This window comes from Haematobia irritans, chromosome 2 (genome assembly GCF_050003625.1).
Source record: "Haematobia irritans isolate KBUSLIRL chromosome 2, ASM5000362v1, whole genome shotgun sequence".
Lineage (NCBI taxonomy): Eukaryota > Metazoa > Arthropoda > Insecta > Diptera > Muscidae > Haematobia > Haematobia irritans.
The window spans coordinates 1675597-1698034 of record NC_134398.1 but is presented as its reverse complement, the minus strand read 5'-3'; the positions used below and the strand labels follow the sequence as shown (position 1 = coordinate 1698034).

General features: G+C 34.1%; 5 protein-coding genes and 1 long non-coding RNA gene across 7 annotated transcripts in view; 3 read left to right on the top strand and 3 right to left on the bottom strand.

The window, feature by feature from the left end:
- LOC142223197 (carbohydrate sulfotransferase 4) overlaps nucleotides 1–939 on the bottom strand; it is a 54056-nt gene extending 53117 nt beyond the window's left edge. The window contains exon 1 of one of the 2 annotated variants that reach the window (XM_075293054.1): nucleotides 783–939. The gene's annotated coding sequence lies outside the window, so the exon portion shown is untranslated. The remainder of the gene's footprint in view (nucleotides 1–782) is intronic. The other variant, XM_075293055.1, reaches the window with a different exon arrangement.
- A 580-nt stretch (nucleotides 940–1519) lies between these two features.
- On the top strand, nucleotides 1520–2022 carry LOC142227609 (uncharacterized). Its single transcript, XR_012719925.1, has 2 exons — nucleotides 1520–1751; nucleotides 1809–2022. It is a non-coding gene; the product is annotated as an uncharacterized LOC142227609 (long non-coding RNA).
- Nucleotides 2023–10689: 8667 nt separating this feature from the next.
- On the top strand, nucleotides 10690–15685 carry Daxx (Daxx-like protein). Its single transcript, XM_075293053.1, has 4 exons — nucleotides 10690–10831; nucleotides 12230–13948; nucleotides 14012–14240; nucleotides 14308–15685. The coding sequence occupies exons 1-4, from the start codon at nucleotides 10790–10792 to the stop codon at nucleotides 15300–15302; spliced, it is 2985 nt and encodes a 994-aa protein (XP_075149168.1). The 5' UTR covers nucleotides 10690–10789; the 3' UTR covers nucleotides 15303–15685.
- An 878-nt stretch (nucleotides 15686–16563) lies between these two features.
- Nucleotides 16564–17669, top strand: epsilonCOP (coatomer subunit epsilon). The gene is made up of 2 exons (XM_075293050.1): nucleotides 16564–16638; nucleotides 16694–17669. The coding sequence occupies exon 2, from the start codon at nucleotides 16728–16730 to the stop codon at nucleotides 17622–17624; it is 897 nt and encodes a 298-aa protein (XP_075149165.1). The 5' UTR covers nucleotides 16564–16638; nucleotides 16694–16727; the 3' UTR covers nucleotides 17625–17669.
- On the bottom strand, nucleotides 17654–18368 carry Phf5a (PHD finger protein 5a). Its single transcript, XM_075293052.1, has 4 exons — nucleotides 18190–18368; nucleotides 17941–18131; nucleotides 17800–17885; nucleotides 17654–17737 (listed from the first exon to the last, which is right to left on the bottom strand). The coding sequence occupies exons 1-4, from the start codon at nucleotides 18239–18241 to the stop codon at nucleotides 17731–17733; spliced, it is 336 nt and encodes a 111-aa protein (XP_075149167.1). The 5' UTR covers nucleotides 18242–18368; the 3' UTR covers nucleotides 17654–17730.
- Nucleotides 18369–19581: 1213 nt separating this feature from the next.
- Nucleotides 19582–21087, bottom strand: Trmt6 (tRNA methyltransferase 6 non-catalytic subunit). The gene is made up of 2 exons (XM_075293048.1): nucleotides 20053–21087; nucleotides 19582–19991 (listed from the first exon to the last, which is right to left on the bottom strand). Exons 1-2 carry the CDS (start codon nucleotides 20972–20974, stop codon nucleotides 19606–19608), a joined length of 1308 nt encoding a protein of 435 aa, XP_075149163.1. The 5' UTR covers nucleotides 20975–21087; the 3' UTR covers nucleotides 19582–19605.
- Between the last annotated feature and the right edge of the window lie 1351 nt (nucleotides 21088–22438).

Here is a 22438-nt window from a genome sequence, read left to right as displayed (position 1 = left end):
ATAATTCCATAAAGTTCATTGCCAGAATTCGAGATATACTGCCCCATCTATACTGTGAATGGCTTGAACAATTTCCTGATACTTGTATTCCTATCAATGCAATATCTTCCTGTTAGTACAGCGTTGTTCTGGGTGGAAAACCATCACATGTCAGCGACAACGAGAGACAACTGCCTATGGAAACCAGGTCGTTGCTATCATAGCTAAGATCAGGCATATCTAGGTATTTGAACAGCTACATCTCATATCTAAAGCCAGAAATTCAAGATGATTGCCGAATTGTCGGCATACACGGGACATCTCTTAGCGTGTCCTTCGAAACCAACAGACTTGACACTTCACACTGAACTCATTGAGTAGGGACAACTGGCTTCGTCGACTGGATGAGAAGTAAAAATGTCTAACACTTGTAATTTGTGTGGTATTCTTTATTTTCCTTTCATGGTTTCATACAACAATTTCTAGGGGCTATCACATAACTCCTAAAAAATCGTTTTATGTTATTCAAGCTGATTGGACGATTTGTTAATTCAATTATTAGTGTTTCCAGACAGAGTTCGCGTACTATGTCCCAAAACTTTTGTAATAGCATTGTATCAACAATTTTTTATATTTGCAATGGATTTCACTACTGACTTCTTCACATCAAAACAATCCTATCTTTTAATAAATCGGATTTTCGAAGTTCTGCAGTGTCATCCCTAATCATGTCCATCGACAATAAAATTTACAAATTTGTACTATTTTCGGAGCTTTTTTTTTTCGCGATATTGGCAAGCTACCTTTTAAATAATCAATATATGACTATTACTTTAGTAATGGGAATATTATTAAATTGTATTTATGTAATTTTTTATTATTGAGCTCCGAGAAATCGAAAACACCAACTCACGAACCCGACCAAAACAACCATTTCGAACGAATGGAAATGCAAAACTAAACAAACTAAGCCGGGGTACAATTAAATGACGGCGTTTAATAGCAGTAAAAAGCCGGTTAACCAAATAATGACGCCGATTGCTCCACAACACCTCCACAGTAGACGTAGAGTGTCAGCTGTTTGTTACGTTACATAGCCAGTAACTACCCTGCCAACATTTTTTGAATTTGGGGGCGCTTCTGAGAATCCCCACTACATCGAAAACAGTCGTATACGATATCCAAAACTCCTCGGAAAAGCGCCTTCACTATTGAGAAGTTGTACCACACCGAGTTACTACAAAAAGTATCGCATGAGTGCAATTATTAGGTGCCCTTCTGGATACATTTAGAAGGACGCCAATAAGAGCCCCTTCAAACAATCAGACAAAGTGCATTTTAAGATAGTTGTAAAAGAATCATTGTGGTCAAGTAAAACACGATTGTTTAGATGTTTATTAATTTTATTAAACATTTATAAATTCTCATAAATATAACATTTATACGACCATCACATCACATTTAACACATTTTTATGCATTAATAAAAGATTGATGTTGAGTTACAAGTTGCAAGTTACATGTTGTAGCGTCCCTGCCAGCATTTCAAAGTTCCATTTCAACCTCATCGTTACCACAGACTCGTAAATGTCACTTCAACCATCATGAAAAGGTACATCAAAAAGTACATGCAAGTAATTTGCCATCCCTACTGTTAAAAAAGCCATTTTTTTTTTGTGAAACGCCAAGCGCAACCAGCTTGTTATATTTTAATTAAATGAAAACGAAAATAAAGTTCTGAAAACATAGATTATACGCTTAAAATTGTGAAAGGTATATTGGTGAACAATTTGGTGATTTTCCAAATGGAATAAAGTGATTGATTTTCAGATATTTTACAGACACGCTGCCTCCATGGAATAAAAACACTGGTTGATAGACGCAGCAACATGTAACTCGTTACTTGTAACTCAACATCATCATTAATTCCAAAAATTATGTTAAATGTAATGTGATAGTGGTATAAATGTTATATTTTTAAGAATTTGTAAATGTTTAATCAAATTAATAAATATCTAAACAAACGTGTTTTACTCGACCACAATGATTCTTTTACAACTATCTTAAAATGCACTTTTTCTGATTGTTTGGAGGGTCCCTTATTGGCGTCGTTCTAAATTGATCTACAAAGGCACCTAATAATTGCACTCATGCGAAACATTTTTGTAGTAACTTGGCGTGGTACAACTTCTCAATAGTGACGGCGCTTTTCCGACGAGTTTTTGATGTCGTATATGATTGTTTTCGACGTAGTGGGGATTCTCAAAAGAGTCCCCAAATTCAAAAAATGTTGGCAGGGGTCTATTAGCCAGTGCTTTTATTCCCAATGGAGGCAGCGTGTCTGGAAAATATTTGAAAAACTATCACTTTATTCCATTTGAAAGTCAAAAATTGTTCACCAATATACCTTTCACAATTTTAAGCCAGATAACTATGTTTTCAGCACTTCATTATGATTTTTATTTAAATAAATTATAAGCAGCTAGTTGTGCTTGGTGTTTCACAAAATATAAAATGGCTCTTGTAACAATAGTGATGGCAAAATACTTTCATGCGAATAGTGATGCCAAAATACTATCACAGTTGGCGATTGTTGCAGTGTCACTTACGAGTCTGTGGTAGCGATGAGGATGAAATGGAACTTTGAAATGCTGGCAGGGTATATCCCTGCAAACATTTTCTATCGAAAGTGTATTGAAGTACCCGGCAGGGTATGTACTTTCACCAAGGAATACAAATGTCCTAATTAGGGCTGTCATTCGGGATAAATCCCGTAAAGAAATAACGGGATTTTGATGGTTACATTATTAAAACAGTTCAATATAAAGCAGATAAATTAACTCAATTGATGTGCAGTTTCTTGTTCCTCTATATTTCTGTAGCTGGTTACATCCCTCTGCCTCCACTCCGCCATGGTCCGGATCATGGTGTACGCTGTCCCTACGTTATGGGGACGAGGCCCTCAGTGGGCGATGGAACCGTTCAAAGAAAAAAAATTTTTCGGCGAGACTTTACAGGAATATGTTTGTTTTATTTATAAGTTTGATTATTTAAGAAAAAGTAATCGTAAAAATAAAGTGGTTTTCAACTCGAAAACAGGAACATAGTACCCACCTTAAGGTGGGCATTAATTTCGAGATTAAGGTGAGTACTATGTTCGGGTTTTTCACCAAAACACTAAACTAAAAGTACAAAAATATATATGAAGACGATTATATTTTGATCAAGTTTTACCAAATAATGGAAGGAAAAGATCCAAGGAGTTGATTGCAAATAATTTTATATTTCTATATTAACTAATTAAAAAAAAGTAACCGTGAAAACAAGCTGGTTTTCAGCTTGAAAACTGAACATAGTACTCAGCTTTAAGGTGAGTACTATGTTCGGGGTTTTCACCAAAACACTAAATTAAAAGTACAAATATATTTATGAAAACGATTATATTTTGATCAAGTCTTTTCAAATAATGGATGGAAACTGAACATAGTACTCAGCTTTAGCCGCTAAAATCGTCATTTTTTCATAATTACTTTTCTTTAATAATCCATTTTAAGGAATACAAACTTTGTGAAAATTTGCTTTGGGCTATTCCCTATCAAGTTATGTTAAACTTTGCAACATATATTCATAATTTTATGGCGTTTTTTTACTGATTTAGTTTTCACTTTAAAGCTGAGTACTATGTTCAGTTTTCAAGCTGAAAACCAGCTTGTTTTCACGGTTACTTTTTTTAATTAACTAATTTAGAAATATAAAATTATTTGCAATCAATTCCTTGGATCTTTTCCATCCATTATTTGGCAATACTCGATCAAAATATAATCGTCTTCATAAATATATTTGTAGTTTTAACTTAGTGTTTTGGTGAAAAAACCGAACATAGTACTCACCTTAAAGGTGGGTATTAAGTTCGAGTTTAGCCGCTAAAGGTGAGTATTAAGTTCGAGTTTACACGCTAAAATAGCTAAAGTGAAAACTAAATCTGTAAGAAAAATGCATGAAATTATACAATTTTGTTGCAAATTTTCACAAAGTTTGTATTCCTTAAAATGGATTATTAAAGAAAAGTAATCGTGTAAAAATGACGTTTTTAGCGGCTAAACTCGAACTTAATACCCACCTTAAAATCTCAATTTTTTCACGATTACACTCATAGAAAAAAGTCCGCTAAAAACAGCAGTCGATGTCTGCTGTTATATTTTTGTACTTCAGGACCTAATGAACAACAAATTAGAAAATGTTTGGGTTGTAAATTTTTCCTCAAAGCATATTTAAGAACCAAAAGTAGTTTTTGGTATATTTTTGTACTGTAATATACTTACAAGCTCCTAAATACGATCAGCAAACATTTTGTTTGCTGTTATGCCTTAATTCGATAAATATTCAATATGCAATCGAGCTTAAAAAATAGCAGAAATGTTTGCTATTTCAGCAAACAGTGACTGCTGTCCCTTTTTCAGCAGACTTTTCTGCTGTCCCTACTAACAAATTTCTTTGGGTGTACTTTTCTTTAATAATCCATTTTAAGGATAATTTGCTTTGGAATATAAAGCGCATTACAGACTATCAGTTATTCCGGACGGAATGTCGGTGTTTGTAAAGAATCTTACAGTGTGTCGGATCAATACGACTTGTCGGCGATGACTAAATAATCGGTAAATGTGTTATCAATCCCATAAACATGCAGCAGTATCGATTATGCCTTCGGACTTAACTTATAATGTGCACAATATATGGGATATGTTCGACACGAGCACTGTCGTCCGGAATAACTGAGTCTGTAAAGCGCATAAACAAACGTGTTTTACTTGACCACAATAATTCTTTTACTACCCAATAAACACAGGATGAGCGTTTTTCAAATGCAACAACTTTTCAGTTTGAGGGTAACTATAATTATCAACATAAATTCAACTTGACTTGAAACAGCCCATATTCAATACATCTTCAAATTGTTTGCGAATTACTTCCAATTTGCCAAAATGTTGACGAAATCTTTGAAAAGGGGTTGAAGATAATATGAGAAAACTTTGACAAAACACTACCCTAAAATGCAACGAAAAAACCATGTGGTTTTCAATACTTGTTTGTGCAACGAAGTTCGTGGTCAATTGAAAGAAATAAAAAACATTTTAGACAAAAAACTGAATTTACTCCAAATAGTTTCTAATAATACGTAAGTGAAAATAAAAAAATGATATGAAACTTTAAGGAAGACACTAAATTATATCTCTTTGCCGAAAACTAAAATTATGGATTCTACGTTCTTTAAAACATTAAAAAGCTGACCGATGAAAAAATGTTGGACAAGTAACTGGAACTGCTTCAAATAGTTTATAATAATTGGTAAGTCAATATGAAAAATTAAATCAACACTTTGGAGAAGTCACTAAATTTAAATCTCATTGCAGAAAACTAAAACATTTGGATGCTGCATTCTTGGAAACATTAAGAGGTTGACCAATGAAAAATGATGGTGGCTTATCGAAAAGAGAAAGTTTCCATAAATCAAAGTACAATGAACTAAACTTGGTATTTATGCTTTTCCATATCAACTACTGGGTGATAATTCGCATCACGCCTATAGTTTAATTTACATGGCATCATCGGTTTAATTTGATATTTTGTGAATTGAAATTGCTGGAAATTTATTCTAACTCTCTAGTCATCAAGTTCCTTGCTAATTTCCCGAATTTTAATGAGTTTTACAAGAATTTTGTGACACCAACGTTCTTGAGGAATTTTGTGGGTTTCAATACATTTTGTGCCACGAAGTACGTGGTCAGTTATTTTTATTGACATAAAACTGAAATTAATCCAAAACGGTAATTATAATTGGTAAGTCAAAATAAAAAGTGAAATGAAAACGTAATGGAAATCACAAAACTCGATTGTTTTGCAGAAAACTAAAATCATTGGATGTTATATTCTTGGAAGATGTTGACCGGTGAAAAAATGATGGAGGAAACAACAAAGAAAAGATTCCAGAAAACTTACAAAGTGCAACCAATTAAAACAAAGTGCAACAGTTCCTAAATCAAGAACTTCTGGATGAAAATGTGCATTACATCAATTTACATTCCGTCATCAGTTTGATATTTTGTGAATTCCTCTTGATGGAATCTATTCTAACACGCAGGCCAGCAAGTTCCTCGATAGTAATTATTTGAAATTGTCAGCATATTAATTAATAATTAATTAATTAATAGTTATGTGACACCAACATTATGGGGGAAATTATACATGAAAAATGTTTAAGTTATTTAAAGTTGTATTGATAGTTTTAGTTATTAATACCTTTAAGAAGATAATTATGTTTTGATTGGTATTATAACATATTATTATTTTTATATATTGTAAATGTTATTTTTAATATTATTATATTTTTAACGAAAAAAATTAATAAAATGTACAAAATCACTAGAAATTTAGTGTTGACTTTCAGTAAGAACTGGGATTGACTTTCATGCAAATTGTGGTTAGAAAATATTCGCAGCAATATTAGTTTTTAATTTGTCTCACATTGAAAACTGTTTGAGAAATTATTGAGTAGCAATGCATTTCAATTTGAGGATTACAATTGAGAGATTATTGCTATTGTGTTGAATTTTACTGTTGAGGGTAATGTCTGTTTTTTGTTGAGAACGCGATTTTCTCAACAATTTCCCAACTTGAATATTACCCTAATCCTTTGAAAAAATGTTTGAAAAATTATTGCATTTTAGTATTTTTCAAACGTTTGTGTTTATTGGGTACTGTCTTAAAACGGTAGTAAAACATTGTTTTTTTATGACGTTTGTATCAAAGACACTAGCTATTTGTTTTACCAAGGAACTTACCTTTTTCGAAGCAAACTAATAAAAAATCAAAAACCCATTTACTCTTCACAAAATTACTTCAGTTCTTTCTCTTCTTTTCTTTTTAAAAAATGTGTATTGCCTTATACAATTTAATGAGTTTCTTTTGACGTTGGGTAATTCGAAAAGATGACACATCATTAATATGTCAATTGATTATGTTCTTGTATTTCTTTCTCTATTTCATTGTAGGGATAAACGATTAAAAATGTAAAATTACATAATATTATGAAAGATTAAAAAACTTAGCATAAACTAAGTTTACTTTGTAAAATATTCGAATAGGCTTGTATAAATCGATTGAACTCCATAAGCCTAATACTAAGATCACGTTTTCGCACGAAAAACTATTATACTCCATACAAAAAACGTGAGTGCGGAATAAAGGTGGGTACTATGTTTGTTGGCACGAAAAAAACTTCACTTAACCATTCTTTCGCGTTGAAAAATGAGAGTGTTGACAATACATTTCGAACGAAGAAAACAGCTATTTTGGAGCTATTCCGCGTTTATTTCTCCGCAATTTAATTGACAACATCGCCAAATGTCATACTATTTTTACTTAACATACGCAGCAGCTGATTGTTTACACGCATTAATGATAATTGTTTTTAAAAGTGTTTTTCTACCAGTTTTTGGATTGTTTTGCAAAAAAATCTCATACAGCACTGGACACTAATAATTGTTAAGAATAAAGCTCCAGCCGCTCTACTCCTGGTGTCTTACCACATTCTGCAACAGCTTTTACAACATGTGGTACATTGTCTTCTTCAGCTTTTCTAAATGGATACCGTCAATTTGTAACGCACATCAAAAAAACATATAATTCCGGTGTTATGCTAACTTTTACATCATGCGCAGCAATGGACTCATTCATCAACAAACATAATTCGTTGGTGTCCACAATATCTACACAATCGCATTGCAATACCATGCTGTTGCCGCCTCACTAGCAATTTCAAATCCAGTGGTCACCACCACGGTTCCCACAAAGGATAATAACGCCATTTCATTTGCCAATGTTGTTACATCGGGGGGAACAATCAACTTAAGCCCATAACTCAAGTTCAAGGGTAGTTCCTAAGCCAAAGTCACTGTTCCCGACTTATATTTCGTCACAAAGGGATGTTAGTGTTCTATACCAGACTCTTCGTTGACTGAAATTAATACATTGAGAAGCAATTGGCTGGTTTACTGAAGGATGTTATACTCTCCCAATGTATAAGTTCCAATAACTATTTCAGTCACGTTATGAAATTCAACCAGTGTTTTGAATTGATAAAATGCAAGAATGCCGCTAACTGAAATTTAAAAGCCACAACGAAATTAAATCGTTTCATTCCAGCCTATCGCAATCATTTTGGACAAATGATGAATACAAGAAAATTATTTTGCTATTTAAATAAAAATTATTTAATTATTTGCTATAAACATTTATTTTGGATATAACTTTGTTCAGAAAAATTTACTAATTTTATATTAAAAAGTATAAAACGTATAAGACCACCCAATTACTTGTACCCCGGTATATAAAAATAAAACAAGTTCGATTATAATTTTATTATGATTTTTTATTAATTTGTACATTTATACACTAATTAAAGACCCTAGAACACAATGTTTTCTTTTCTGGATTATCAGCTTTCTTTCATTAATATTGTTATATTTAAAAAATTTTAATTATCATTTCTCATATTTAGCTTTCATGTTGTTTCCATTAAAAATTAAAATTGCATTAACATTTCTTTTGTTCAGTTCTCATTCATTTACGCCTCTTACACACAAAAAACGAGCTCGCTTAACAAATAGAAAAGGGAGCAATTACGAGGAGCGGTAAAATAATAAAAAAAAAATACAATTCATTTCTTTGTAAAAAATGGGTGTTGAATGTAGAAGCACTGGGTTTACAGAGATAAGACGAAATCGTTTTTAAGCATATTTTAAAAAAGAAATCTTCATCGATTACATCTGCAGTATTATGACAATTAGCTTCTTCTACTTCTTCGTGTTCTGTGCAAACATTATGTTGCATAACATTAGTCAATTCTAAATTAGCAGGGGATGATGATAAATGGTGGCCTGGTTGTATCTCTACAATATGACGCTGATGGAATGCTATTGTTGCTGATGGCTGAAGCGATGATGGTACTGTTGTAATAGGCGGAGTTTCCAACGGGCACCGGTCGCCGATTGGAAACTCCTAGAAGACATTCCTTAGGGGTAAAATTTCACCCGGCCACTTCTTCGCCAGCAAAATCCAATTTAACAACATCACCTGGTAAACATTCCTCCACATCAACTTCATTCTCTGCCGTATTTATACGGTTCAATGTCATTGTAATATCTGACCAGACTTAAGTCCCACGGTAGCTCCTGCTAAAGCCATTGTAGTGGTGGGAACAACAACATTCGATCCAGCTGCTGGTGATACTATTGTGGATGATTGTGAAACCACCATTGCATTAGTATTGCATTTGTATTACTAACGGCAGCAACAGTCGATATTGCATTTGAAGAATTAGTAATAGTGGCTAATGTTGGAGTAGTATTTGCTGCCACCCCAATGGGACCACTCACTACTTGGGCGGCCGTTGTATTTGGTTGTTGCAATACAATATTTGCGGTCACAGCCACTGTGGTCGTGGCAGGTGTTGAGGGTGCTATGTTGGAGTTGTTCACTGTAGCTGATGTAGTGGCTGCAATTGTGGGTGTCAGGGATGTGAGGGCAGATGCTACTGTGGCAGAAACGGCTACAGAACCAGATGCTGTTATATATGTTATATACATATAGCACTCCGTTATTTTTATTTCGTCAATCTAATTGCATTTTTAAATAACAACGCGAACCACTTTTGTATTCTAATTTAACACAAATCATTTGAATAAATCAATTATTTCTTAATTCACATTACAAATGGCGCCATGTTTTGAAACTAACTAATCTCAACATATGGAAGGATTTAAAGCCGACCTAATTAGGGACTATGCACTTTATGTCAGTTTTTCAACTCGAAAAAAAACAAAGTACCACAAATGAAAAAATATTTCGGTAGTTTTTCGCATTTTTGGTTTTGTATGGGATTTCGCTTCGGAAACCGAACATAGTACCTACCTTAAGGTAAGTACTATGTTCGCTTTTCGAGTTGAAATTTTCACGGTTACTTTAATAAAATAGTTCAATATGAAGCAGATAAATTAATTCAATTGATGCGCAGTTTCTTGTTCCCCTAGATTTCGGCAAGACTTTACAGGAATATTTTGGTTTTAATTTATAATGTTGATTATTTCAGGAAAAGTAATCGCGAAAATAAAGTGATTTTCAACTCGAAAGTCGAACATAGTACCCACCTTTAAATACGAAATCTTTGTTTTGAGCATTTTCAAACACATATTTATACAATCCTGGATTTTTCGAATGAAAAAATAAGTTAACATCCCTGGGTTTGAGATCCTATTTACGGAGATAGATGCAGATATTCGTTTTTCGCAGAAACGAACTTAATACTAAGCAATATAACAAAGTTTTACAAAATCAACTTAGGTATTTCGTTTTCTGTGTGTATGTACTTAAACAACAACCCTCGTAAGGTGCTTCCCCATTCTCTCCACAACATACAATTGCTTCGGCAACCCTCTACAGTATTTAGTGGAGTAACCGGTTCTTGTGTGCAGAAGGTATGTAAACAAAAATACCCATTATATGTCAAGAATTGTCAACTCACATGTTTTACGCTCAATTCTCAATATTTAGTGGAAAAAATGCAGATAATCGTCGCCGTCGTTCATCGTCGTGGTAGTAGTTTATGAGAAAGAAGAGGTTGAAGTTAATGTGTGTAGAATAAAAGTGCCGCCCGTCATAACAAGAAAAAATCTAAGAAATAATAAAAATTCTATATTTTTATCGAAAAAGTCCGTCTAATAAAAGATAATTATAGCATTTGTATAAATAAAAGAATGAGTTCAATAATTGTGCTGGATTCTTCCGATGAAGATGAGGTAAAAGCAAGAAAAGTTTAAGAAAATGAATGAAAAAAGAAAGAGCTTAATGTATGATGTGGGGTTTTATTGATGAGTATGTGTGCGTGTTTATCTTTTGTTTGTATAGGTGCTTTAAAACTAAAAAAAACGATTACTTTTTGCCATTAAATGAGAGCGCGATTGCTTCGAGTGGTTTAGTGATGTACAACCGAGTCCCAAAGAATTGTACTGGGTCATTGTTGCGAAATTAGACATCAAAACAAATAGCGCAAAGTGAACCAATAACTCTTCGCAATAGCCTACAACATTGCAAATATTGTAAAATTTTCCATTTTAATAAACTACCAATAAATGGAAAAAAGTGTTGGACATTTTGTGGTCTAATTGTTGCGCTTTAATAAGTGACTACTTTTTATCTTCTGCAACAATCCGAGTGTGCACATCACTATGCTCTCTTGCTACCAAAGTCTACAACGCGCTCACTCTACACAACTCAAAAACATATAAAAACAAAACATGTAAAATCTTATTTTGTGGTAGTGTGTGTGCTAATCTGTGTCGGTGTACTATGCATTTCTATACATATTTCTAACTTACACATTCACAATGAGCGATGTTTTCTGTGCGGAGTGTGACAGTGCTTTTTGCAGTATTGCCTTTTTATTGTTAATTACTCTTCTGAGTTGTTTTGTTGTACAGTTTACACCAAAAAATGTGATTGAATAACACGCAATTGGTGGTGTGTCTAATAGACTAGACATCGCAATGAATGAATCTAGACCAAGATGAAGAAAAATGTACAAAAAGGAGATTGCAAAAGTCTCCAAAATGTTAACATAGCTCTGTTAGTGATGGGTTCCCGCGTTTTATTTCATTTTTTGAAATAAACAATTTTAACAGCAATGTTTGTGGCGCAGTTGTTGTCGTCTGCCAGAGGACAACTTTAACGTTGTTATCTCGAAGCGACAACATTAGTGTGCGACAAAATTATGTTACCTCTCAAATTACAACACTAACGTTATCGTCTCCATGCGACAACATTAGAATTGTGTGGTCAAACGGCAACATTAGTGTTGTCGTCTTCCTAACAACATTAAATCCCCGACTTTTTAAAAGTTTAAAAATGTCGAATTCAGACGTCGCACTAATTACAGGATCGGAATGAATAACTAAATTTGCATGAAAATAACTCGACTCGTTCTTCGAAGGAGTCGAATTTGAAAAAAAAAATCCACAAAGCTCATTTAAGGTATACTAAAACCAACTGTTGAATTAGTCTGAATAAAATTATAATTTTTTCTTGACCACGTACTCCTGAATTATGGCCATCGAACGTATTTTTTCGCATTTGAACAACTTTTAGGCTATTTAAAATTTATAGGCTATTGGTATACTAAAAGTAATTTCTCGTTCTAGAGTCCACCGAAAAAGCCTAACTTGAAGTCATCTGATACATCACATTCATCGGCAATTGCATGTCCAAAACAAAGAATTCCCAGTGGCATAACTGTAACTCCCCGAACAACCCCAGTAGCTCTGAGTTCAAAAATCCCAGTAAATGCTGCAGCGCAACCAAAGATTTCACCATTACCAGGAGCCAGGGTAAATCATGCAAACAATCATTTATACAATGATGAACGACAGACACCAACACCTCCAAAAGCACAGGTGAATTCGATTAATCAAGCGCATAGAAGAAGGAAGACCCCAACCCCTCCTCAACCCATTCCTAGATTGGCCCCGAAGTCTTTTGCCAATATGAATGCATCTAATATCATGTCGCCAGCTGTAGCAGCAACAACCATGTCGCCATTGCCACCCATTATGCCTATGATAACAGGCGTTCATTCAATGGCCGCTGGTGCTACCCCACCTTTACAATTAATGGCTACACCTCCCCATAATTTGGGACCTTTTGCTGCTGGCTTGAATGAACAGATGCTTTTAAATCCTCATATGTTCCATACAAACCTACCACCAAACACCACAATCACAGCTCACTCCAATAGCAATCCAAATCAAAATAATCTTAATAATAATTTTAAAATACATTTGCCACCTAAAACTGCAACAACACCATCGCCGGCTGCATCACCTGCTTCGTCTGCGGCTCCAAAAACTCCTTCGCCCCAACTTGGTCCGTCACAAGTGCCACGCACAGATAAACCTTCGAGGCGTATAAAACCAACGACCGTACTGAAGCCATCAGACGAAGCTTGGTTGCAACAACGGCACAAACTACATTCACAGTTGGATAAACGTGGCAATGAAACGGTAGAGTTGACTATGGAATCTCCGAAATCATCAGCAAGACCCCAACGAACGCCCATAACATCACCTTCCACTCCTAAGTCACATAAATCCCCGTCGACTGATATTTTGGATCTTACCGACAGTCCCGAAAGAAATAAGGTTATAAATCTAACGGACACGCCAAGCAGACTGGAAGACACATCCCTTGATAAACAGAAAAATGGTGATAATACGTCTCAGAAGGTTAAGATAGACACCAATGGCAAAGGCCTACAGTCCCCAGATGTTAATAAGGAGAGTGAGGCCAAATTGAAACCCCCGCCAAAGCGGCCCCTCGAACCTGAGTACGCAGAACTCATAAAAGTTTGCCGGGAAGCCGATAAGTCAGATGATATGGAAAAATTAATTAAAAACAAACTCATCAAGTACTACTATGATGTCCACGAAGACTTTGTGAGATCAAAAAGTTTTCGCAAGAGTATTCGGAAGGTTGTGGAAGCTATACGAGCGGAACCAGATCTAGTATACTATAACTTAAAGACTATAGTAGAGGAACTTAAGGTTAGACGTAAAGCTAAGATAGTAGAAGTTCCTCCGACACCGCAAATAAAATCTGAAGATACAACGTCGGCAATAACTAATAATGACACCAATTCGACACCAGAAGCACCATCAACTTCAGCTAATAGCGGTGACAAGGAAGCCACGATTACTAACATTTCAACGGGAAGTAAAAAGTTGGATGAACAAATCAAAAAACTTAATAAAGCCTTGTACGTATTGACCAAACGTATTGAAGCTTTAGAAGAAACGGAAGTTGAATGGGATGACGATGATTCAAGTTTTCTCCAGGTGGAGAGATTCAAGAAAAGAGCATGTCAGGTAGGTGGATCAATTACATTGAGTTATGTTGTTTGAAACTATATAGAAAATCCCTTCTTGTAGATTTACGAAAAAATTTGCGATTTAACGGGAGAGAGTAAAAGTGCTCGTCGGTTAGTGAAAAAACCTATCAAATTCAACGAGACCCGCATACCACAATTCAATAAAACATTGCAAGCTTTTATAAACCGCACAAAAGAATTTCCAGATTATTATGATGTCCTTCGCATGTTGGAACATTGCAATCGTACCTACAGTCTGGGTTTGGTCAATTTCGAAATGAAAAATATAGGTGAGGTGATATAGTTATAGATTGCTTTCAAATAGGAATTTAATCTGATGTTATTTTTATATTTTAGCGGAAGATGCATTCATTAAAGTTGGGAAACTTTTACAGTCAAGGCGAAAAGCGGAACTGTATGAGACTGTTACACATTACGGTGGAAATGCTAAGGATCCGGCCCAAAGTGATCCCGCATTAGCTGCAAAATTAAGTGAAAATCAGAAGAACCATAAGAAAATTAGTGATATTTTGGAAAAATATGCCCGCAAACAAGATATGCCAGAAGAAGAGGATGATGAGAACAAGTCTGAAAATATAGAAACAAAAGCCGGCGAAGAAACGTCCACATCAAAGGAAGAAGAAACAACTTCCGAAAAGGTCACAGAAAAAGGGGACGGAATTGTCTCGGATTTAAATTTAAACAAGCCCGAAGTTTCTGACCATAGTGATGGTATTTCTAAAGAAACTGTTGTAACTGGGCTTGACGATAGCGACGATGAGGACGAAGAGGATGAAGATGATTATGAAAATCTCGAGGAACAAGTAGAGACATTGGCTAATGGCGAAGTTTCCGATAACGAATCGGATAATGAAAATAATGGGGATGACAAGCAAGATGTTACTGTAACCAATATTGTCCCGGAGCAACATCAAACCGACCAAGGTTTGATTCCTACAATAACAGATAGCTTACATGCAACAAAAGAAAATAACTTAGAAATAGAATGTCCAACATCAAATGTCGAGAATAACAACAATATCGAAAATCAAGCAACGAAGACTTCAAATCACGCGGAAATTAAGGATTGTATGGTACCGCCTAATGGAAAACTAAAAGAGTCGACTAAATTAAATATTTGTAATAACTCTCCGAACAGTCCTGACCTAATATTGGGTAATACAAGCGCTACCACAACCGCTATAGCGGATTTGAAGATCGTCCCTGTTCCTAGTCTAAATACGGAGAATCTAACATCTATTACGAACAGTGAATGTAATGCGAAAATAAGTCCAAACCCAAGTGGGAATAAATCTTTGGAGGAAATTGTTATTTCCGACGAGGAGTCATAGTGTTTACTGGATTTATCTATGCCTAAGTTGTCTTAGTTATTTATTTTTGTTTACTATAATTTTAGAAAAATAGTTTTTGTTGTATTTATAATTGTTTCAATTAAGATGTGTTCTATATATATATATTTTTTATTTACTTGTACGTATTTAACATCATGTTTAGGTATGGCTTTGTAAGCTGTATATATTCCTATTATCTAATTAGCAATCTAAGCCATTTATAAGATTGAGGTTTTCTCAGAAACTGCGTTTAAGTGTACATAATATAATCATTGAAGTCTTTTATATATAGTCATACTTACATAAACTGCAAGTATACCGGCGACACTAAATGAATATAAATAAAATTTATATTTTGTAATCATCTCATTATCATGGAAAAAGTTTGTTTATCTTTTCAAATATGCAGTAAATACCAGAAGAAACAAAACAACAATCAAGTAAATTGAGATTTATTGAAGCCATCGTTCAAAGGATGTAGATGCTTTATTTTGGCTAAATAGGTGCAGAAATTATTGACTTAAATAAATGGAATTTTTTTAACCTTTAACTACTGTGATAGTGGTAAATTTGGCCCCCTGTTTTTGGATTTTTAATTAGGCGAGTTCTTAAATCCTTGTTTTCTTTAAATACAAATCTGATAGCTTTGAATTCTTAATTTACCCAAAAAATTGTTATGGAACTCATATTAAAAGCAAATATTATTAATTTTTAGCCAAAATTTTCAAAAATTAAAGGGGTCAAGTTTACCATCACCTCAGTTATAGCGCATCCCTAGTAAAAATTAAGTGATCTAATTTGATACGGTTAGATATGAGTAGATCCAAAAAATGGTAAGATCTAATCATATTTAATTACTGGTGTTAGATCTCGTCATGTATGGATTTATATACAATTATATCTAATTCTATCACATTTGGGTGTACACCTAGACCTCGCTTTGCTTCGCAGATACGTTCCAAAAAACCACAACGCAAAGTGAATTATGAGTTTCTATGGCAAACTATGCAAAGATTGGAGATAGATAATAACGCAACTTTGAAAATCTAACGACGCAATGTGAAAACTAGTCTAATTCAACAGCGACGCAACTTCGAAACAACGCAAACCGAGGTCCAGGTGTATCTGCTTTGATCTAAAAGGCCAATTTAGAGATCTAATAATTTTTACGCGAGATATTATTGTATAATATTTACGTCATTTGGTTGTTCACGTAAGCATAACGTTACACAAATATAAAAATTCACTAATCAATGACAATAAAAACATCACTGAACACATCTAAGCGTTGCTGTCATTTAACATAACACGTCACGTCATATCGTTTTATTCAGAAGTACACAAGTAAAAATATTTTGTTCTTTTCATATTGTAAACTTCTGCATTTCTAGTTATATTCTACCTATTACAAGTAATAAGAGCAACATGTCCCAGGAAGAAGATACCAATTCAACTCTTTTTTATGCCAGAAATGAGTATTACATTGGCAACTTTATGGGGTCTGTGAATTTCGTTTTGCCTGAATCATCGGGATCGGGATCCGAACTTTTGTCTTATATGTATTTGTCTTATTTGGCTATGGATTCTGGAAGATTGATAGCGAATGATATCAAGGAAAATAACAATACACCTCTCTTGGCACTGCGTTATATTCACGAAGCTTTTGAGCAACCAAACAAGGTAGAGGATATATTGAACAAACTAACCGATAAGGTAGCCGGAGAGGAGGATGAAACTAACATTTGGCGCATAGCCACAGCAATTGTCTATTGCTATGACGAACAGTTTGAAAATGCTCTTAAAATTCTACATGGATCCACCAATTTGGAATCGATGGCTTTGTCGGTACAGTGTTTGTTGCGATTGAATAGAATAGACCTCGCCAAGCAATTGGTAGCAAAAATGCAAGAAATTTCAGATGACCATACATTAACTCAATTGGCCCAAGCTTGGGTTGCATTATCATCGGGAACAGAATCCATGCAAGATGCATTCCATATTTATCAAGAATTTTGCGAGAAATACAAACCAACGCCGCTACTTTTGAATGGTCAAGCTGTCGTTCATTTGGGCTTAGAAAGATACGAGGAAGCAGAATCAGTATTGCGTGAATCTATGACAAAGAAACACAACGATTACGATACATTAATCAATATGATGGTCCTTGCCCATTTGACTGGTAAATCCCAAGAAACTATACAAAGATATTGGGAACAACTCCGTCAATTTTATCCCAAAAGCCAGTTCGTCAAAGACTTTGACAAAAAGTCGGATGAATTTGATAAGCTTTGCTTGAAATATTCCATAGATAGCGCCGCATAGATGTAAATTCTTTTAAATAAAATAAAATCTTTAATATTCCAAAAACTTTAGACTTTTTATTTTGTGTATAAAAGATCTTAATAGAAAATGTTTTCCCAGTAGATATTTAATAACTGAAAAGAATAAAGATGTGATAAAACATACACGTTTGGCTACTATTTTCAAAGTTACTTACTTCTGCTTGAAGCCATATTTTTTTCTTTCGTAGAACAAATCCGTTTTAGAACTTCCCAAATTGACGATTTTCGGGCATCCATCTCTCTATAATTTATATTAGTTAGTCAGAGGCAAGAAAAATTATATAGCTACTACATACATCTTTTTCCTGCGTTGTGCATTCCTTGCAGTAGTAGGCATCTGAAACTCCAGGACCACCACATATTACACACCTCCCTTGATATGAACCATAATTACATTCATCGCATATTCGGACTAATGTGCATGGCCGGACATAGGAATCGCATATAACGCATTTTCCATCACATTTTTCACACAAGCGACCAATAGCTGAAAGGTATAGAATAACTGAAGAATAGATGGTGGTTAAATAAGGCAAACTACCTACCTACACCGGGTTGTTTTCGGCAAAATATTAAGTCGGGATGATGTTTCGCCATTTGATATATTTATTTGTTTAAATATTTGATAAATAAAAACAACTTTGATCAAAACATATAAGCGAAAGTAGAAATGCTATTGTTTACGTTTTTCGCACGGCATGTGTATCTGTCACTGTCTTCTATTTACTAAAGTACCTTGCATTGATAACATAGCACCACCGTCAGAAAAACATATCTGAATGAGTATTGCCACGATTTGAAAAAGTTTTCCCCAAAAATCTCAACGCTCAAATTTTTGAAAACATGGTTGAATTTTATGAAGTAGCTAGCATTGACGTTTTTCAAATATCCATCTCCGAGTTTCGTGAATATGACAATGTTTGGTTTTAATAGGGCTGTCATTCGGGATTTCAAAATGTAATAACAATCTATAGCGCCAAAAAATTGTTTATTTTAATTCAATGTTATTAACAAAAGACAACAAAAGAACATAAGAGTAAATTAAAAAGCAATTTCAAATTGCTATCTTACTTAACGAACTCAACAATATGAAAAAAAAAATAAAAAGCAATGTCATGTCGCTATATTATGCGCTTTACAGATTATCTGTTATTCCGGACGACAGTGCTCGTGTCGAACATATCCCATATATTGTGCAAATTATAAGTTAAGTCCGAAGGCATAATCGATACTGATTCCTTACAAACACCGATTCCTTACAAACACCGACATTCCGTCCGGAATAACTGGTAGTCTCTAAAGCGTATTACTCGGCAAAACATTTTAAGGATTATGATTAGATTAGGTATATTTTCGTACACGTTAATCCTTTTGTTTTTCCTCGTTTTAAGTAACTTCTTAAAAATATCAAGGCATACAAATTTTTATCAGATAAACACCATCTTGTCGGCGGACAATTTATCATTGCTTTTTATGTTATGTGCCACGAATTCCCTTTTACATGAACTCATTGTTCAAAGGAGAACCTTATCGTTTAATTCGATTTTTGATTAAATTTATTAATAATTAGTGCTAAAAAGCCACGAATTATTTTGTCGGGACCCCAAAAAATCCCGGGATGCAAAATAAAAAATCCCGTGATGTCGGAGCGCGATTTATCCCGGGTGACAGACCTAGTTTTTAAGTTAGTTTTTCCAGATCTTCTTGAACGAGGAAGCAAATACCATAGGAAAAAGAAAATTTATATTGGACTTGTAATCACATCTCAAAATTTTGTTACATTTTTGATGCAAGTTCTTAAGGAATACTTTCTTACTAAAAGTATATTGTCGTCTATAACTATTGCAAATTGTGTTGTCTAGTATTGTATGGAGAACAAACTTATTGTAGCTAAAATCTCATATTTTCAAACCCTCAATATAGACAAGTAGGCCATGTACCGTTTTTAACTGACTTTATTATTATCCAAGGGTATAACCTGTCAGCAAATAGCCACTATTTGCTTGCATATTAACTTCGGGATGCGTACGATTTGGTAGTATTTGATACATACGCAACCAGTTTGAAGTCAAATGTAGATTGGTAACTTTTGAGCCTGTTTTCAGTTCTACATACAGTTCCATTAACACTTCTTTTGATAAACTAAATATGACAATAGGCCGTGAAGCTTTTACGAAGGGCAGCAATTCTCTAACCAAGTTGGATGGATGTTCCTTAGAAGCAATCACCAGAGAATCAAATTTTGCATGTATTAAATCAACAGCACGTTGATTCTCCAATTGCCATTTTTGTTGTTGCGGTTTGCCTGCACATTCAGGAATTTTTTCGCCTTGGCTTTCTTTGGAATCTACAAAACAAAGAGTTAAATAGAAATTGTCTGATCACTTTGAAATGAATTGAGTGTATACCTTTTTCTTCAACATCAACATCCAATTTCTGTTTCTTATTACTTGGTTCGGATACTTCAGTTTCCCTTGAATTTTCCGATGTACCCTGATAAAACTCTCTTAGTACAGAATATATATTAACAGATATACACCTATTCAATTGTTCCTCTGGTAAATTTAGGGCCAAAATAGCTTGCTTTTGGGGAACATTACCTGGATGCATGTGCACTAACATTGCCTCAGTATTGGCTCCCATTGAATTTAGGAAAGCAGCTGGCAATAGTCCATTTGACCCACTTTCATACAAAAGGTAATTACCGAACGCAGATATCCCTGAATACGATAATATTTGAGAAAGTGTATCAACTCTAATGCCCATCACCTTTTCAGCATCTTGTCTGTAATATATATCCGTAATGAGACGTATAGTGGGTTGTCTTATTTGCACAAACTCAAAGTATTTCTTCTCCTTCTTCTTCAGATATTTCTCTTGAGAATATTCTGTCTTTGAATGGAACGTCTTCGAGTTCTCGACAATTTTTTCAATTATCTTTGTGCTTTCGTTGCATTCATCTCTTAATTGTTCAATGTCCTCTGGCTTTAACGATTGACTGTCACCGTCGTCTGTTATATGGCGATTGTCTTCTCCACTTTTTGAGATGCCTAGTACCTCTCTTATATTTCTCATTTCCACTTCGCTACACAGCTCCAAATGATGTAGGCGTTGACGTCCTCTATGAGATTTCCCTAGCTCCTCCTTAGGGCACATTTTAAATGTGCATCCATACGACTGATCCAATAAACCTCTTAACTCCAACTGATCTTTTCCCAAAATTGCGGTTGCATCTAAATTGCCGAATTTCTGAAGTTTCGTGTACTTTTGGCGCTGTATGATAATGTAATCACCAAGCTTTATTTTAGGTTGTTCTTCGATAGTCGTCATTGTTACTTTATTTGGCTTAACACTAAATTGTTGGAAAACCTCTTTGAAATAAAAATCAATTATAAGGCAAAAGGTAAACAAAACAATCCGACAGTAACACGTGTTGAAAGAGCAACTCTGCTTGAAATACGTGAATAAAAGAACGTGACTTGACGGTGTCTATATAACGTAACGCGGGGTATGTACCTAAAGGTGGTTATCAAGTTTTATTATTTTTCTCTAATAATCCATTAAAAGAATATAAACTTTATTTTAGCGTCTTAACTCGAACTTAGTGCCCATCTTAAACTCGAACCTTACAACAAAAATATTTAAACTCATTAGAAGTCAGCAAAAAGGCATATTTTTGTAATTCATGGTCTAACTAACAATAATTTTCGTACTTACGCCAATGAGATAAACCCATAAGTGAAGAAAGGACTCTCGAGAATTTGAAACCCTATTTACAATTTTCAACTATGTATTATTACTAAATGTTAGATAGGTGCTTACAAATTGTTTAGATACGCTAATGGGTGGACTAAAAATCGTCATTTTTCATGATTACTTACTATTCGCAATCAAGTCATCAAAAAGTTGTAAACAGGTATAATTTTATCTTTTTTACCGATTTAGTTTAGATTTTAGTGGCTAAACTAGAATCACCTTTAAGTTCGAGTTTAAGGTGGGTATTAAGTCCGAGTTTAGCCGTTATAATCGTCATTTTTTCACGATTAATTTCCTTTAATAATCCATTTTAAGGAATGTAAACTTTGTGCAAATTTGCTTTGGGCTATTCCCCATCAAATTATATTAAAATTTGCAATATGTATAATTTTATGCCTTTTTTTTACTGATTTAGTTTTCACTTTAGCGGCTAAACTCGAACTTAATACTCACCTTTAGCCGCTAAAATCCACATTTTTTCATGATTACTTTTCTTTAAAAATCTATTTAAAAGAATATAAACTTTAGAAAATTTGCGCTATTCCCCATCAAGTTATAAAAAATTTGCATCAAAGAAGTACAAGTTTAAATCTTTTAATGATTTATTTTTGATTTTAGCGGCCAAACTCGAATCTAGTACTCCCCTTTATGGTGCAAATATAAACATTTCTTTGTATTGCTGATTGGAAAAAAACCGTTTCATTAAAAAATCCTTCAATATTGTCCAATGTTCGGTTTTCGCAATTTTTTATATAACTTCATCAAACTTTTTCAGAGTAAAATACTTATTAAATCTATATTCTTTAAGCTATCAATACAACCTAAATTTATTGAAGGAATTTACAATATTTATACTTTTGATACACTATGGACTGAAAAGCGGTACACGTGGACATTTTCTAACGCTATATCAATAAACTGTCAGTTGAATCCCCTTTTTGAAATTATATAAATTAAACATTAAATCCCCTCATTGCAAAAAATCTAAAGTGCATCATTTGAACTTAAACAATATGGATGAAAACATAATGAAAAACA

What these genes read in the sequence shown, in the direction of transcription:
- Daxx (XM_075293053.1), top strand. Translation starts at nt 10,790, where the DNA reads ATGAGTTCAATAATTGTGCTGGATTCTTCCGATGAAGATGAG. An exon ending in ATTCTTCCGATGAAGATGAG is followed by an intron (nt 10,832 to 12,229) that starts GTAAAAGCAAGA and finishes TTCTCGTTCTAG; the next exon opens with AGTCCACCGAAAAAGCCTAA. An exon ending in TTTCGAAATGAAAAATATAG is followed by an intron (nt 14,241 to 14,307) that starts GTGAGGTGATAT and finishes TTTATATTTTAG; the next exon opens with CGGAAGATGCATTCATTAAA.
- epsilonCOP (XM_075293050.1), top strand. Translation starts at nt 16,728, where the DNA reads ATGTCCCAGGAAGAAGATACCAATTCAACTCTTTTTTATGCCAGAAAT.
- Trmt6 (XM_075293048.1), bottom strand. Translation starts at nt 20,974, where the DNA reads ATGACGACTATCGAAGAACAACCTAAAATAAAGCTTGGTGATTACATT. An exon ending in TGTTGATGTTGAAGAAAAAG is followed by an intron (nt 19,992 to 20,052) that starts GTATACACTCAA and finishes TTTGTTTTGTAG; the next exon opens with ATTCCAAAGAAAGCCAAGGC.
- Phf5a (XM_075293052.1), bottom strand. Translation starts at nt 18,241, where the DNA reads ATGGCGAAACATCATCCCGACTTAATATTTTGCCGAAAACAACCCGGT. An exon ending in CCGAAAACAACCCGGTGTAG is followed by an intron (nt 18,132 to 18,189) that starts GTAGGTAGTTTG and finishes TATACCTTTCAG; the next exon opens with CTATTGGTCGCTTGTGTGAA. An exon ending in GCACAACGCAGGAAAAAGAT is followed by an intron (nt 17,886 to 17,940) that starts GTATGTAGTAGC and finishes TATAAATTATAG; the next exon opens with AGAGATGGATGCCCGAAAAT.